General features: G+C 30.8%; 1 protein-coding gene across 1 annotated transcript; it reads right to left on the minus strand.

Annotated features, from left to right (window-relative positions):
• Nucleotides 1-1551: 1551 nt before the first annotated feature.
• On the minus strand, nucleotides 1552-2328 carry LOC17876649. The gene has a single exon (XM_023788058.1). It carries the CDS (start codon nucleotides 2082-2084, stop codon nucleotides 1881-1883), a length of 204 nt encoding a protein of 67 aa, XP_023643826.1. The 5' UTR covers nucleotides 2085-2328; the 3' UTR covers nucleotides 1552-1880.
• Between the last annotated feature and the right edge of the window lie 11578 nt (nucleotides 2329-13906).

Here is a 13906-nt window from a genome sequence, read left to right on the forward strand (position 1 = left end):
CTCATTTGCCACTTGATTTTCGAAAGTTAGATATTGAATTCAGTTGATTACCATTTGAAGCAAAAAGTGCATTAAGAGTCATTTTCTTGTTGCAGCTATACGAAGTAATATATAAATGTAACACGCTTCAGAAATTAATACGACTTTGGCCCACCCTTACGTATGTGTATAACTTCTTCTACCTAATTTTATCAAATAATACGCTTTTTATTGAATAAAAATCTAGGAAAAACAATACATTCTGGTGCAATACTGTAACTTGTTTTTATACAAACTTATATTAGAGTTCCCGCACGAATTGTTGCGTTGTAAGAAACAGTAAAACCAGCTTTTACGATGAAACTGGGTGTGTGTTGCTACAAGCCTACAAAGAGCAAACCGTTCGCAAACAAGGATGTGGCTGTGAGGCTTTCGTTTTCATATTGTTACATGTTTCAATCATTAGGTAACAAATTTACTATTCAGAACATAAAGAGTAAAACTAGAATAGTAATAACTACTTAAAAAATAATATAAGCTTAGCAACAATAGAATGATAGAAAGTATTGTTTTAATTAGTTCGAGATTCTGGTCATATGTATTATAAGCAAACTATAGTATACTATTAGATAATAAGAGCTTTTTATATTATACATATAGATAAGAGCTGTTTATAACCCCCAAAAATAAAAATAAGAGGTGTGTGTTCTTTCCCTTTCACTGTATTTATTTGCTTTCGAAATGTTCAGAAAATACAGTTTCGGTTTCTGACTAAAAAACACATAAATCACTGACCACTGATGTCATATTGCATGTGACCGAATCAGTTTTCTGATCTTTTGTTTCTTCCTCTCATAAATAAGTCACGAGCGAATATTTTTAACATAAACATCACGAACTGAATCTCTCTTATTAATTTTCTCTTAAACTATACTCTCCTAATCTTCATATTTAATTAACAGATTCGTAATCGTACCCATCAATATTATTAGACCAACTAGTGATGACTGATGCGACGTTACTACTAGAATATAAACGCAAGAAGTAAGTACACAACTCCCTCCTCAAGGCAATACTCTTAATTCTCAATCTTATTAATAACGTTTAAAAGATTCGTATTGATAATGTATGCATATCAAAATTTTAGTAAATGCTAGCTATTAATGTGCATTAATCATTTGAATAGTAACGTCGTTACCATAATTAACATATACACCTCTCAAAAAAACAACTCGGGTCCAATATCTAAAATTTTGAACCCCACGAATTAAGCCTATATTACTCTCTCCTTGTCGTCATATTCGTTTTACTTTCCACGAGACAAAAACGAACTGGACCGGTCCAGAAACGCTCTCGAACTGAAGATCAGGCCGATTGACACCCGTACTTGCATGCAAAAATTATTATTATTGTCTGTTTCTTTGAGAGTGTATCAACAAAATTACACGACCTAAAACTCTAATTTAGTTGCAAAGATATGTAGAGACTGTATGACATTCCCGGTTCGAATATGTTGATCGTTCTGATATATATGAAGGAGAAGGAAAAGGAAAAGAACTTGCGACATACAAGTACACCAAACTTGAGATTTCATCATTACATATAAAAACACACATTACATAAACATCCATTAGATATATATATTACATTTGAACCGACTTAAGAAACTACTCGAAGACAAAAGCAAAGTACGTCAAATTTGGATGAAGAGTAGAGAGAGTTCTACAACTTCCTAAAGGGATCAATGTCGGTTTACACGACATAGATCTACTAACCATACCAAGAGGCGAGAACCACCGACTAAACTTTATTTTTCTTAATTAAAACGCTAATTAATTTACTTTAGTTATAACTTATAAAGAAAGGAAAATTTAATAAATAAAATTAATTAATTGATTTTTTTAATGATACAAAACGAGACGACGATCGCAAGAAGAACACAAGTACTTCCTCTTGATCTTGAAACAAAGAGGAACGAAACAGAACATCCATTTTCTTTCGACATCAAGCATTTGCACTTTACCTCCACAATACGGACACGATCCTGGTGCTTGTTGCCTCCCTAGCTCTGTCTCTTCCTCATCACATAAACACACCAGACACATTGTTTTTCCTTAATATTTTCCTCTCAGATCTGAATCTTCTTTTTCCTTGAAGAAGTTCTTGTAGAAATTTGCTTTGTTTTCTGAAAATAGGTTTAATTTGTTTGGTAGATGAGGAAATTTTCTTGGGAAAAACTGTGTTTTCCTCACTGTTTCTGAGAAACTCCTTAGGAGGCTTATATTGATTTAAAGAGGGAGAGTTTGAAGTTTTTAGTTTTCTTTCTTAAGTTGCAAAAGATGGGATTATTGTTTGTTGGGGGCTGCATGAACGAGACTTTTATAGAGGAAAGAAAGAAGAAAAAAACGGCTTTGCTTTTTGCCCATTTTATTATTTTACTCCTTTTTTGGTCAGCCTTAATTTGTATTATTATTTTACTTTTCTTAACATATGAGGTATTTGCTGATTTAATTATTTTTGTCAGATTTGGTCAATTACGTTCAAAGCAAAACAATAAATATTTCGAGTATATACTTAGCTGGAATATGCGTTATTCTTGTTACTTAATTAGTTCATCTTTTTTCTTTGAGTGATTTTTGATTTAATTGAATTTATACCTCAAGTGTATAATAACAGTTGATTTCACGAAAACTCTGGTTCTTATTATTCTATAAAATGAGTTTCATATATAACCTAATGTTAAAAATTATAAAACTGTGGTAGTAATGGTAAACAATGTTTCAAAGTTTGCTACGGTAGATCTTTTCAACATTTTCAGAACCTTTCTGATCAAATGGTTGGTTTGATATATGGTTTCTGTGTAAATTCACATTCCTAATATTACTCTTTTAGTCTTTTACCTCTTTCACACCATATGTTTACAAGATATTTGATGCATAGTTTGAGAAAGCATTTAAACATAATGGTACATTTTTATATAAGTCTTGTCCTTTTTCAAGATATGTGACATATGCTGTAGAAATTATCTAACTACCAGAGAAGTACTTTCTATCTACCGATAGCACCTTGTAATCTGTCACATAAGTGTTAAAACGACTCGATTCGATCGTCTTATAACCAACGCTTGGGGCGATGCTACGTTTTTATACTGAAACACATTTGTTTCGAAACAGGAAATTTATATTAGCTGTAAATTTCAGTTTTTGGTCGTCCTTAGTTTTAGAAGTGGGTAAATTAAAACCAGTTTTGAATTTTGATGATACATGGTACACTTTCAGAACCTATAAATTATTATTTTTTCTTCTATACATAACATCTTCATACGAGAGTCAAAATATATTAAAACAGTATCGTTGCATCAATCATTTAGATGTGTAAACCAAACGTGCATGAGCGTGTGCGTTGATTCAAATTAAGATGCTTCAAGATTTCAATATAGAGTACAAGTGAAATCAAAAGGAAATTATTGATCGTAAGCTAAAATTGTACATGATAGAGCAAACAAAAAGTCAATATAACTAATGGTGGGTCTCGTGACTCATGTTTACTAAATGTAATAACACAATTACGTACGTTAAAACTCTAGCTAGTGTAATAATACTACAACTCAACAAGAGTCTACAAGACGACAATGTTCTGTTCTGTGTGTTACCTTTTACTTTGGTTTCATCGCCCCCAATCGTTGGTTCTTTTTTTTTTTTTTTTTCTCTTTTCTTGTAACGTTCAAAAGAAACTTATGATTAAAAAGCTGAAGATGGTAACCTAAGTTCGAAGCGATCGAATGAACTATGACCGTTGGATCAGCATCTATACACGTAAATCTCGGGGATACAAACATGAAGATCGATGGCTCAGAATACTATGGACCTATTTGTCACAAAAGTCAGTAAGTATTAACAAGCCAACAGAATCTGTGGCCCAAGGTTTTACAACCAACCAGTGAAGCTGTGAAGTACGTTTTCTTTGTTAGATAGCTTATTTTTCTTCTTTTTTTTTTGTTTACGAAAACGTAAATCACTATTTTTTTCAGAGTTACTATGATACATTGATGTTGCTAAACTCTGGATTGTATTACAATATCTTTGTGGAATCTTTTTTTACCAAAAGAGTCATAACGTATGACAATTTTGCTTAAATTTACTCTCATTGAGTTGTGTCCGTGTATTTGTTTGCGATTTCGACTTATTGCAAAAGTACGAACTCATAATGTCGACAAGTAAAAATCAAATAATGGAGAAATGGTCGAGGACATAAATGAATACATGGCTAGTAAGCCTGGTAGTATACATCTTGGTCTCTTTTCTAGGGTTTGTAAATTTTAAAAGTCTTTCCTAGACGACAAACTATAGAAAATTATTGCTTCGTGATTTTTTTTTGTGACCAATAACAAATCACACTACATACGGTCATACGGACGATCTATGAGTACGACTGTTTTGGACTCCAGTCGAGTTTTTTATAATGCGACACCATGGGCTTGAAACTTGATGATTAGTGTTTTTGACTCATGTCCAAATCCACTATCGAATGTTTTTGGATCGTCGGACCAGGCTTTAACCACATTACTCATTTTCTTAATTTGTTCTTCTAACCATATGATGATAGCCTGATAGGGTTACATCACTTACATAACTTGTTTCATTGAAAAAGATATATATTGGAGATTATTTCCAATGGAATCTGTAGTTACATGAGCATTTTTTGTTTGAAGTTACTTGGTAGTCATGCCGTAACCTAGTAAGACCATGATTATCAAGAGTCTTTTACACAAATCTTAATGTAAGAAAAGTTAAGAAAAGTGAAAAAAAACTAAGAAAAGTGAGTAAATATCTCTTAGATAAGATACATTTATTAACTTTTCTTAACTTTTCTTAACTTTTCTTAACTTAAGATTTTGTTAAGAGGTCATTGATAATCATGCTCTTATGCGATAATTCTTTTCATGCGTCATGTCATAACAACCCCGTATTTAAATCGTGTCATAAAAAAAACGAAATTAGTTAGAGGACTGGGCCGTCTAACTTGATTAGATGGGCCATTAACATAACTCATGTAAATGGGCCATTAACATAACTCATGTAAACGGGCCTCCAGCCTAATTCCTAAATAGTCGAAAACTTGGATTCGACCATAATCAAGAGTCCGATGCAGTAGTTTGCAGAGAAAATAACAATATGACGCCAATAAGTTCAACATCTGATCGTGCTTTTCGTTTGCAACTATACGAAACGAATTTGTCGAACTTGTCTTATAGATACATTTGGTGATTATACAATGAGCATATAGATAAATATACTACAAAAGAATATGATATTAAAAAAAAAAAAACTCATAGGAACAAAAGCAAAGAGACATTCCTACTACAAACCCTACACACACACACACAAAAAAAAGGGAATGAAACAAAAGGTGAAAGCAAAGACTGTGTGGCCCATTCACACCTCATCTGCAATGATGACGAAACAGAGTGGGAAACCCAAAAAGTTGGCTTTTTATAACTTATTTTTTTTTTTTAGTCATATTTTTTCTGCTAATTCATTTAGTTACCAAAAAGTGGATTATTCACTCAAATTCTCCCATGCAATACAATCCAAAAGACTCGATAGATAGATAGATGGATAGATGGATCGTTCGTACCCTAACCCACAAAATAAAGAAACAATAATCAATACAAAAAAAAAAGAAGACACATCGATCTACAATAAAGTTTTTATTCTAAAGTCTTGTATATCATGTCATATTGAAATTAAAACCATCCCACTTCTCGTATGTCCGTATGTTTTCCACCGAATGACACGAATCATTATATATACAAAAGTGAAAAATCTAACGGCATATATATAATACAGTATATCCTTAGCTAGCTCATGATTAGCCTTAGTCATAACCAACTGAACTAGCTATGAAAATAAAATCTCGTCGTTGTAATTATAAGCTTACGTTGATAACATGTCCATACTTTATTATCGTAACAATTTATGATCGCACCACTCGAACAAGTTGGATAAACATAGAAAGATGAAATACAAAAAAAACTTTGGTAGGTTAAGATAATGAAAGTGAAAATGTGAAAACAGAATCTACTATTTTTTTAGGTGTGATACAAAGTGATGGGTTTTAGACTAGCAAAGAGAATCCATGTTGGGTGCTTCAAAAGGCGAGCCATCAAAAAGAGAGAAGAGAAAGAAGAATATAAAGATGTGTGTGTGAGAGAGAGAGAGAGAATATATTTTCACTAAGTGTAGGCTTTGGTGTATGTGAAGTGTCTTTGTGTTTTTTGGTAAATTGTTTGTGTCAGCTTGATAGGGCACGCGTTTGTTCAAACTCCCAAGAAATACAAACAAAAAAAAAATAAAAAAAATAAAAGAAGAAGAAGAGGACATTTGTCACATTGCTCTTTCTCTCATCCCTGATCACGAGAGCTGAATCCCTCTGAACGGGACAGAAGGTTTGATTCCCCATGTGATTGGATCCTTCTACCTGACGCAGAGAGTTTGATTCTCCATTCATTCGTTCACGTTTCCCTCTCTTGGCTTCTTCCTACTTAGCTCAATCTGATATAAAAGTTTCACTCTCCAAAATGAATCTCTGCTATCAACTATACATTCTAAATAGATTCAATTAGGATTGTGACGCTGAGTCTCTTTCATATGTATCGAATTATATTTCATTTCATATGAGAATTAAGTTTTATTCTATTCGACCTATATTTTAACAAGTTGTGAGCATATAAAAGTTAAAACCATTGAACCTTTATTATGTTATGCTATATATATATTTTTTTATTATTACACATGTTAAGACTTAAGACTGATTAAAACACTTAAAAATAGAGAAACTACAAATATTTCGTTACTGAAAATGTTTTTTTTTTCTCTTCTACTTATAACCAGTGAAAAAGTATTTATTTTAAAGCCAAATTTTATAAAAGATTTATGATTTATTAAGTCTTTAAATTAGTTGGGATAAATAAAAACGTATAAGTTTGCTTTATAGAAAAAAAAAAACAAAAGTTACATAACACAAAAAAAAACTAATAAAGTATTTTATTTCTCGTGTGAATTCGATAGAGTTCACGAGGGACAATCAGGACTTATATCAAAACCCTAAAGATGTGATTAGTGTTAGAGCCTACAAGTCTAGGGCTGTGCTGGTTGGTTTATACATCTCAAAAGCAACCAAAAGCGAAGATACGTATTTTAACTTTTCTTGATACGATGCAAAATCCAATATAACGATCTATACTACCTAAACAAGATAAATTAATTTTATTCCTTTAATAAACCGATGAAGCAAAAGATGAAGAGTAGCAAAATAAACTTTTTGACTGCAATAGTGGAATGTACACAAATACAATAGTCACTTTTTACACTTAATAAAATGGCACGTAAAAGCCTTTTTTCTTCTTCTTCTTCTTGCCTCAAAGTTACAGCCAGATGCTTTTTTTTTACCAGAACCTAGTTACCAAATTAGATTCATGTCTATTTAGCCGTTGTCTTGTCTTTACTCTCCAATTTTCTTACCTCAATTGTATTTTTTTGTTTTCTCTTAAATTTTTTTAATACTCAAAATGATACCTCAAAAGTAGTTGGAACGTTTGAAACAAAAATATATATGTGATGCATTGAGGAATCATAATAAGCAAAAAAAAAAAAAAAAAACTAATTAGGTTCCGAGAAATTGAAATAGTTGAGCTAAGGTCAAAATAGTTTAGATCAAAATCAGATTAAATTATATATAGCATCTTTAAAACAAATGAAAAGTATTAGTCATATATTACAAATACATGACTTGTTTCGTATGAATAACTTGATATTCTTGATTAAAAGTTTAAAATAAAAACAACTTGACTATCATTTGAAAATAATACTTAGCACAAGTCATATTGTACGTGATATTAACATTTGAATTCGTAGGCGTGAAACACATAAATTCTATTATATATTTGAAAAGCTTTTGTTCTGTGTACGCTGTCATTTATTTTGTTATGTCGGGTAAGTCTTGTGTATGTATTCTCACCAACAAACATATAAATACAACTTTTAGAAAAATACATACAGAGATATATGTGTGGTCTTTAGAAAGTTTTTATTTACCTATGCACTCTCACTATTTACGTAGGGCATGCTTTTTTGAGTCACGTCAATCATTTACAAACTTTAGCGCATCTGAATACGATTAATGTTTGTGTAAATAAAGTTATCTGAACATATGAATCAGAGCTTCTGCAATGTTGAATAAAATGTGTAGGCATCACGAATATTAATGAAAACAATCTCAATCAAACAAATTTACACCTTGAAGTTTTAATTTTAAAGAAATAATTAATCCATCAATGTGTTTGCAAAAACTATAATAACAAACATTAAAGACATCAAGAAAATGAAAAATTTCGTACGTGTCAATGACCAAAACAATTTGGTCCGTATCAAAAGAAATCTACATAATATAGATTAATTATATATTTTCTCAGTTGAAATCAATATATTTCTGCTACACTAATATTAATACACTAGGGTCTTCAGAAAATTAGACGTAAATATTATCTAAATATTTGTGAATTTTTTATTGGCTTGAGATTTTTAAAAGAAACTACATTGGATATCCCAAAAACGTTTGGTTTTGGTAGTTAATCTTCTTCTCAGCTCATGACTCTCACATGTGATAATCTTCTTCTCAGATAAAACAAGAATGCGAATACAAATTATTGGCTATTATATGTGAAGTTTCACAACATAAATTAAAGAGCAATGAGACAAACATATGTCACCGTTTGAGATTAGAAGCTAGCGTCATAGATATCTATCTATCTATCTATACACGAGTATGTTTTAATTCGACTGTCTCTTGTAAGCTTTCTTCCATCAAATCAATTATAAAAGCTTACATGGAATCTGACAAGATATTCTTTTATATTCTTGTTGTACAGATTTGTTTGGTTTGTTTAGTTACACTGATTGATATTTATTACTATTGTAATGCCTTGATCCGACCATCATCAATGGTAAAGTGTATATATATAGAAAGTCTTAGACTAAATTGGGACTCTGCATTGAAAACATATGACCCATGTATGGGTCGAAAATAAATTAGTGACGTAAACACTCCTGATCAGGTTCAAAGAATATAAAATGAAAAAAATGAAACTCTTGATCACGGAGAGGGTTTAGAGAAATATAATGAAGTATAACAGTTAGTTTGAAGTTCACACAAGAGTACCTCGCAAAATCATCATCATCATCATCATCATCATCAACATCCTTGTTACATATATATGAGATGAATACCACTGTAAAAGCATATCGACGAAAAAATCGACCAGTGACAGCTGCGGAGTCATGAAGACTTGCTGCTCACACAAAAATGTTAAGAAGGTTCATTGCCAACGAATATATAGCTTAGACACATGTAACGCTTAGAGATGTTCAATTTCAGTATAAGAAACACTATTGGTTTCCTATGAGAAAAAGCTATCTGCATCTGAGACTATATATGATTCTTCTTCCTCTGTACTTTCGTACCCATTTCAAGAAAATGTAGATGTCTCTAATGGTGTCATTTTGAATTTCACACATAACAAAACTACCTTACAAGTAAAGATACAGTTTGAAGCTCTTCTTGCTAGTCAACGTTTTCTCATTGGTTGGAGTAATAAACCCAAATTTAGAGACAACTAAAGTCAAGGATATCAGATCAAACCATATCATATCATCTGTATTATATTAAAATGTCAGATTAGAATGATGGATTCTAATAGTGGCTTCAAACTCGTATTTAACAAATAGATTAGATATCGCTCAAAGATTTATTATTCGAATAGACGCGGGAATAGGCCAGCCCATAATTAGATTTCTATATATGATTTAGAAAGAAAAAACAAACAAGATTTATTATTCGAATATATAATTAAACTGAAGTAACAAAATTCATAAATACACAAATACCACAATGAAAGACGACCAAGCTCCAAATAATTGTTGTAGTAATTATTTTCGTTAAGTACGACTATATATATCATGAAATATCTTTGTGTTTTTATGTTGTATAGTCCTGATCATCATGATATTACAACATGAAATCGCAATCACAAACATAACACGTTAAGAAACGTCGTAGTCTTAATCAATGCATAATTCATATTACAACTACGTACTTTTCACTTTACCAAAAAAATTCCATACTTTTATATCAATCTTGATTTCAACTTAAAAATTTCAGACTTAAATTAAACAAATTTCGTATAGTTCATCATTGATATATATATATTAACATTATAATGTTATCTAAACTCTATACAGAAAATTGAAATATATAATTGATTACCAAACAAAAAGGTCATGAAGAACATGTGCTTTCTTGCGCCTATAGTTTTACTTTAAACTAATTATATACCTTTTCCTTTAATCCTTTTAAGTCCTGTTTAATTTGGAATATCTCAGAAAAGATCAAACCTTCTTTATGATCCGGTGAGTTCCTTTGTAGACTAATTTTTTTATAAAAAGCTTTGATCGATCAAGATTCATGCTTCATTGGGATTAGAGAAGAAAGAGAGAGTAATGATGATTTAAATTTCTTTATCTTTTCCATGCAAAAAGAAGAATAAAAAGCATTAACATTTGAAATAAAATAAAAAAGCCAAAGAAAATTATTAACACAACTTTTATTTATGCCTTCGATTTAACCTTCTCTCTTTACTTTATTTTTGTTCTTTCCCCTCTTCTCCTTTAATACTTTAATGATGATCGCTCCTCTTCTCCACTTTAGATCCGATGAACACCAAAAAGCCCTTTTCCATATAAAAATTTAACATGCGTTTTTTCTTCTTTCTAATTTCATCTCTATATAGTGATCAGTCTCATGCCTAATCTCTTTCTGGAATATGATCAACACAAACTAATTAAACTCAAAACTTATGCATAGATAATTTGCTCTCATCTGTATATGTAACAAAGTATAGGTACTTTAAGTTGTCCACTATATGATACTATCTATATATCATATATGAGCAGCTAATGTTAACCACGTAACTAATAATTAGTTCTATCATATAGTCTAGTAGTCTACTAGCTTGCGAGACGTTTATTCAGAATCATAGTCTTAATTAGAACTATATCATACCACCATAATCATATCCCTTTGCATTGATGTACGCGGTAACCTTTAACAAAAGTGATGTGTTGCATACATAGTTAAAGTTAATGTATATAGGCATTGATGTGTCAACACTAGAATTAAAAAGTTGAAATTTTACTGCACCAGGTAATTTTGATCAATGTTAGTAAAGTAATTAATTAACCAACACAAACTATTTCAAATTATACTATCATTTTACTGTTTGTAATATTTATCATCTTAGAAATGATGATTTTACTATTTATGAAGAATGTAACATTTGACCAGCGAACATTTGATATTGACAACTTCGCAATAGATATTTATACTCGTACGGCGAAAAAGAAAAAACACGATAATTTACATGAGATTACAATAACGACTATGTGCATGCATTACGCAAACGATGTTCGGAAAGTTTGCTCCAATTATTTTACATTTAATGATATATTTACCGATTAAAATTACTCAACTATATTCTATTTTATAAGTTAATTTAGTAATTAATCTCTAAATTTAGATTAATCTAGCTTTTCCGTATATTCTTGAATCTAGCTACTGTTTTCTTTCTCCATATTTGATTTCACAAATTATGTGAAACGTGAGAGCACAACAATTAATTACATTTGAATATTTGATTACAGTTTAGCTAGTTAAAAAAAAAAAAAGTATCTTGGATATGTATGTCACTGCTGTGATAAGAAGTAGTAATAATAATGCAGAAAATTAGAGGTGCGAAACCGTATAAAATGGGACATAAAGTTATGTGCTTTCATTTTCACTCCCATGCATCTTCACCTTTTTTCGTTGTCATATTTCTCGCCAATCCAACCAAAACCAATCAACAAACCATGTTTTTTATTTGGCATTATTGGTTTGATCATTACCCTACTCCCTAGCTAAACGTAAATGTGTTTTTAACTTCATACTCTCTTTTTTTTTTAATTAATAACTTTCAAACTCTTTTATCAAAAAACAAAAAACTGTTTCATATTGAATAGAATATATCTCTGAATTTCTGATGTCCGATATAGTTTCAAATTTAATTTAAAAGTTTGTTAAATGTTGGTTTTTCCTTAAAAGACATGCATGTTAGAAAGAAATAGTATAATTAGTACACGTTTCTTCAATTTTTCGTTAAAACTTCCACGTTGATTATATAACTTGGTTTCAAATATCAAATATAAACAATAATGGTCAAAACTAACCTAAAAATACGAGACAAATAAACCAATAATGGTCAAAAAGCACTAATAATACACCGAGTCGATTATGACAACTCATGGGTTTCTAGTCTAACGATTGTATCGTATACAGTGATTGATCTCTCAAAACTTAGTATAGATTTCCGTTTTCGATGAAGCTGCTGATATATCTTAAAATTTATAAACTCATTGATGCATTTGCAATGATGCGATCATCTTTATATTCCAACAATAGTTGGAAATATGTAAGGCAAAATGCAAACCAAATCATTAGAACTCCAAAACTTTACCACTTTAGCTCCTTATCAGCATTAAAGAAATTTTCATTTGCAATTTTCCTTCATCAATCTTTCTCTTAAAGTATATACTTTCCTTGCAAATAGAGTAGTCTCAAATTAAATTATGTTTTACATTTGGTCCTTTTTCTCATTCCATGGGTCCTATGGGAATATTATTCCCCAATGATTTGGACTCTCTCCACCATAGTAAGACCCCTTCTTGGGTTCTTTGATTACTCAAAAGTTATAAGTTATGATCATTACACTTAAACTAAGAGCAAAGTAGTGCTCCAATATTCATTAGCTATATATAATGTAAAACCAAAATCTTTTAGCTTTCTCTTTGCCTCTTTATTTCTTTTCTTAATGTAAAACATTTTTTGTGTTTGCTATTAATCATGAGGGTATATAATCTACAAATCAAATAGTTTAGCATAAAGAACCCCATGATAGGGTAATATATAGATTTTGCATGAATTAATTTCAACTCGAGACGACATTTTTGACTTCGAGCGTTAGAAAACGAGAGTATGATATCTTAAAGACGTCTTGGTTATCTGCATTTGTAATGAATTATGATAGATTAACTTTCTTCTGCAGTGTTTAAGCGTATATTTTTGCTTGCTATATATGTTTTTGATTATCAGAAAATCCAATAAATAAAACCCACACTTATCCACAAAACCTTTCAAAAGTGCACTATAGTTACCAGTGAAAACATTATTTTAAACCTAGTGACAGAAATCTCAAAGATTTCATCATTCATGCATATATAGCACCTCTGTTTTTTTTTTATATTACACATTTTCATCACAAATTTCTTGAGACCTCCATTGCAAAAAGGTTTCACGAATGCCCTGCCAACCACAGACGAACAATGCCGGCACCACATTGATGAATACTATACTATCACGATTTGATGGTTTTATTGAATTAGTGTTTTTTAAGGGATTAATATACATTGATGACTAAACGGCCACGGAATTTTATGGCTAACGGTGGCTATAGCTACATATTATAATTTATAAGTACGCAATTCCGGCATATATAGCTATGTGACAAAAAAATTAATGTTGCAAGCTCGTCGTGATGGTAGCCTTGGAAGAATTGTTGTTAAATCCGTCGCAAGTAGTCACTATAGAACCTATGGCCAAGGATAACACTATATATGTCACAGAATGTCACAAATCCTATGTGATAGCAATGAATTTGTCATTTGTGTATGGATCAGTATGTGGTCATCAGTGGCCGAATACAAAAAAAAAAGAGAGAAACAGACAGATATATATATATATATATATATATATATATATATATATATATATATATATA

Source organism: Capsella rubella, unplaced genomic scaffold (assembly GCF_000375325.1).
Source record: "Capsella rubella cultivar Monte Gargano unplaced genomic scaffold, Caprub1_0 scaffold_8, whole genome shotgun sequence".
NCBI lineage: Eukaryota > Viridiplantae > Streptophyta > Magnoliopsida > Brassicales > Brassicaceae > Capsella > Capsella rubella.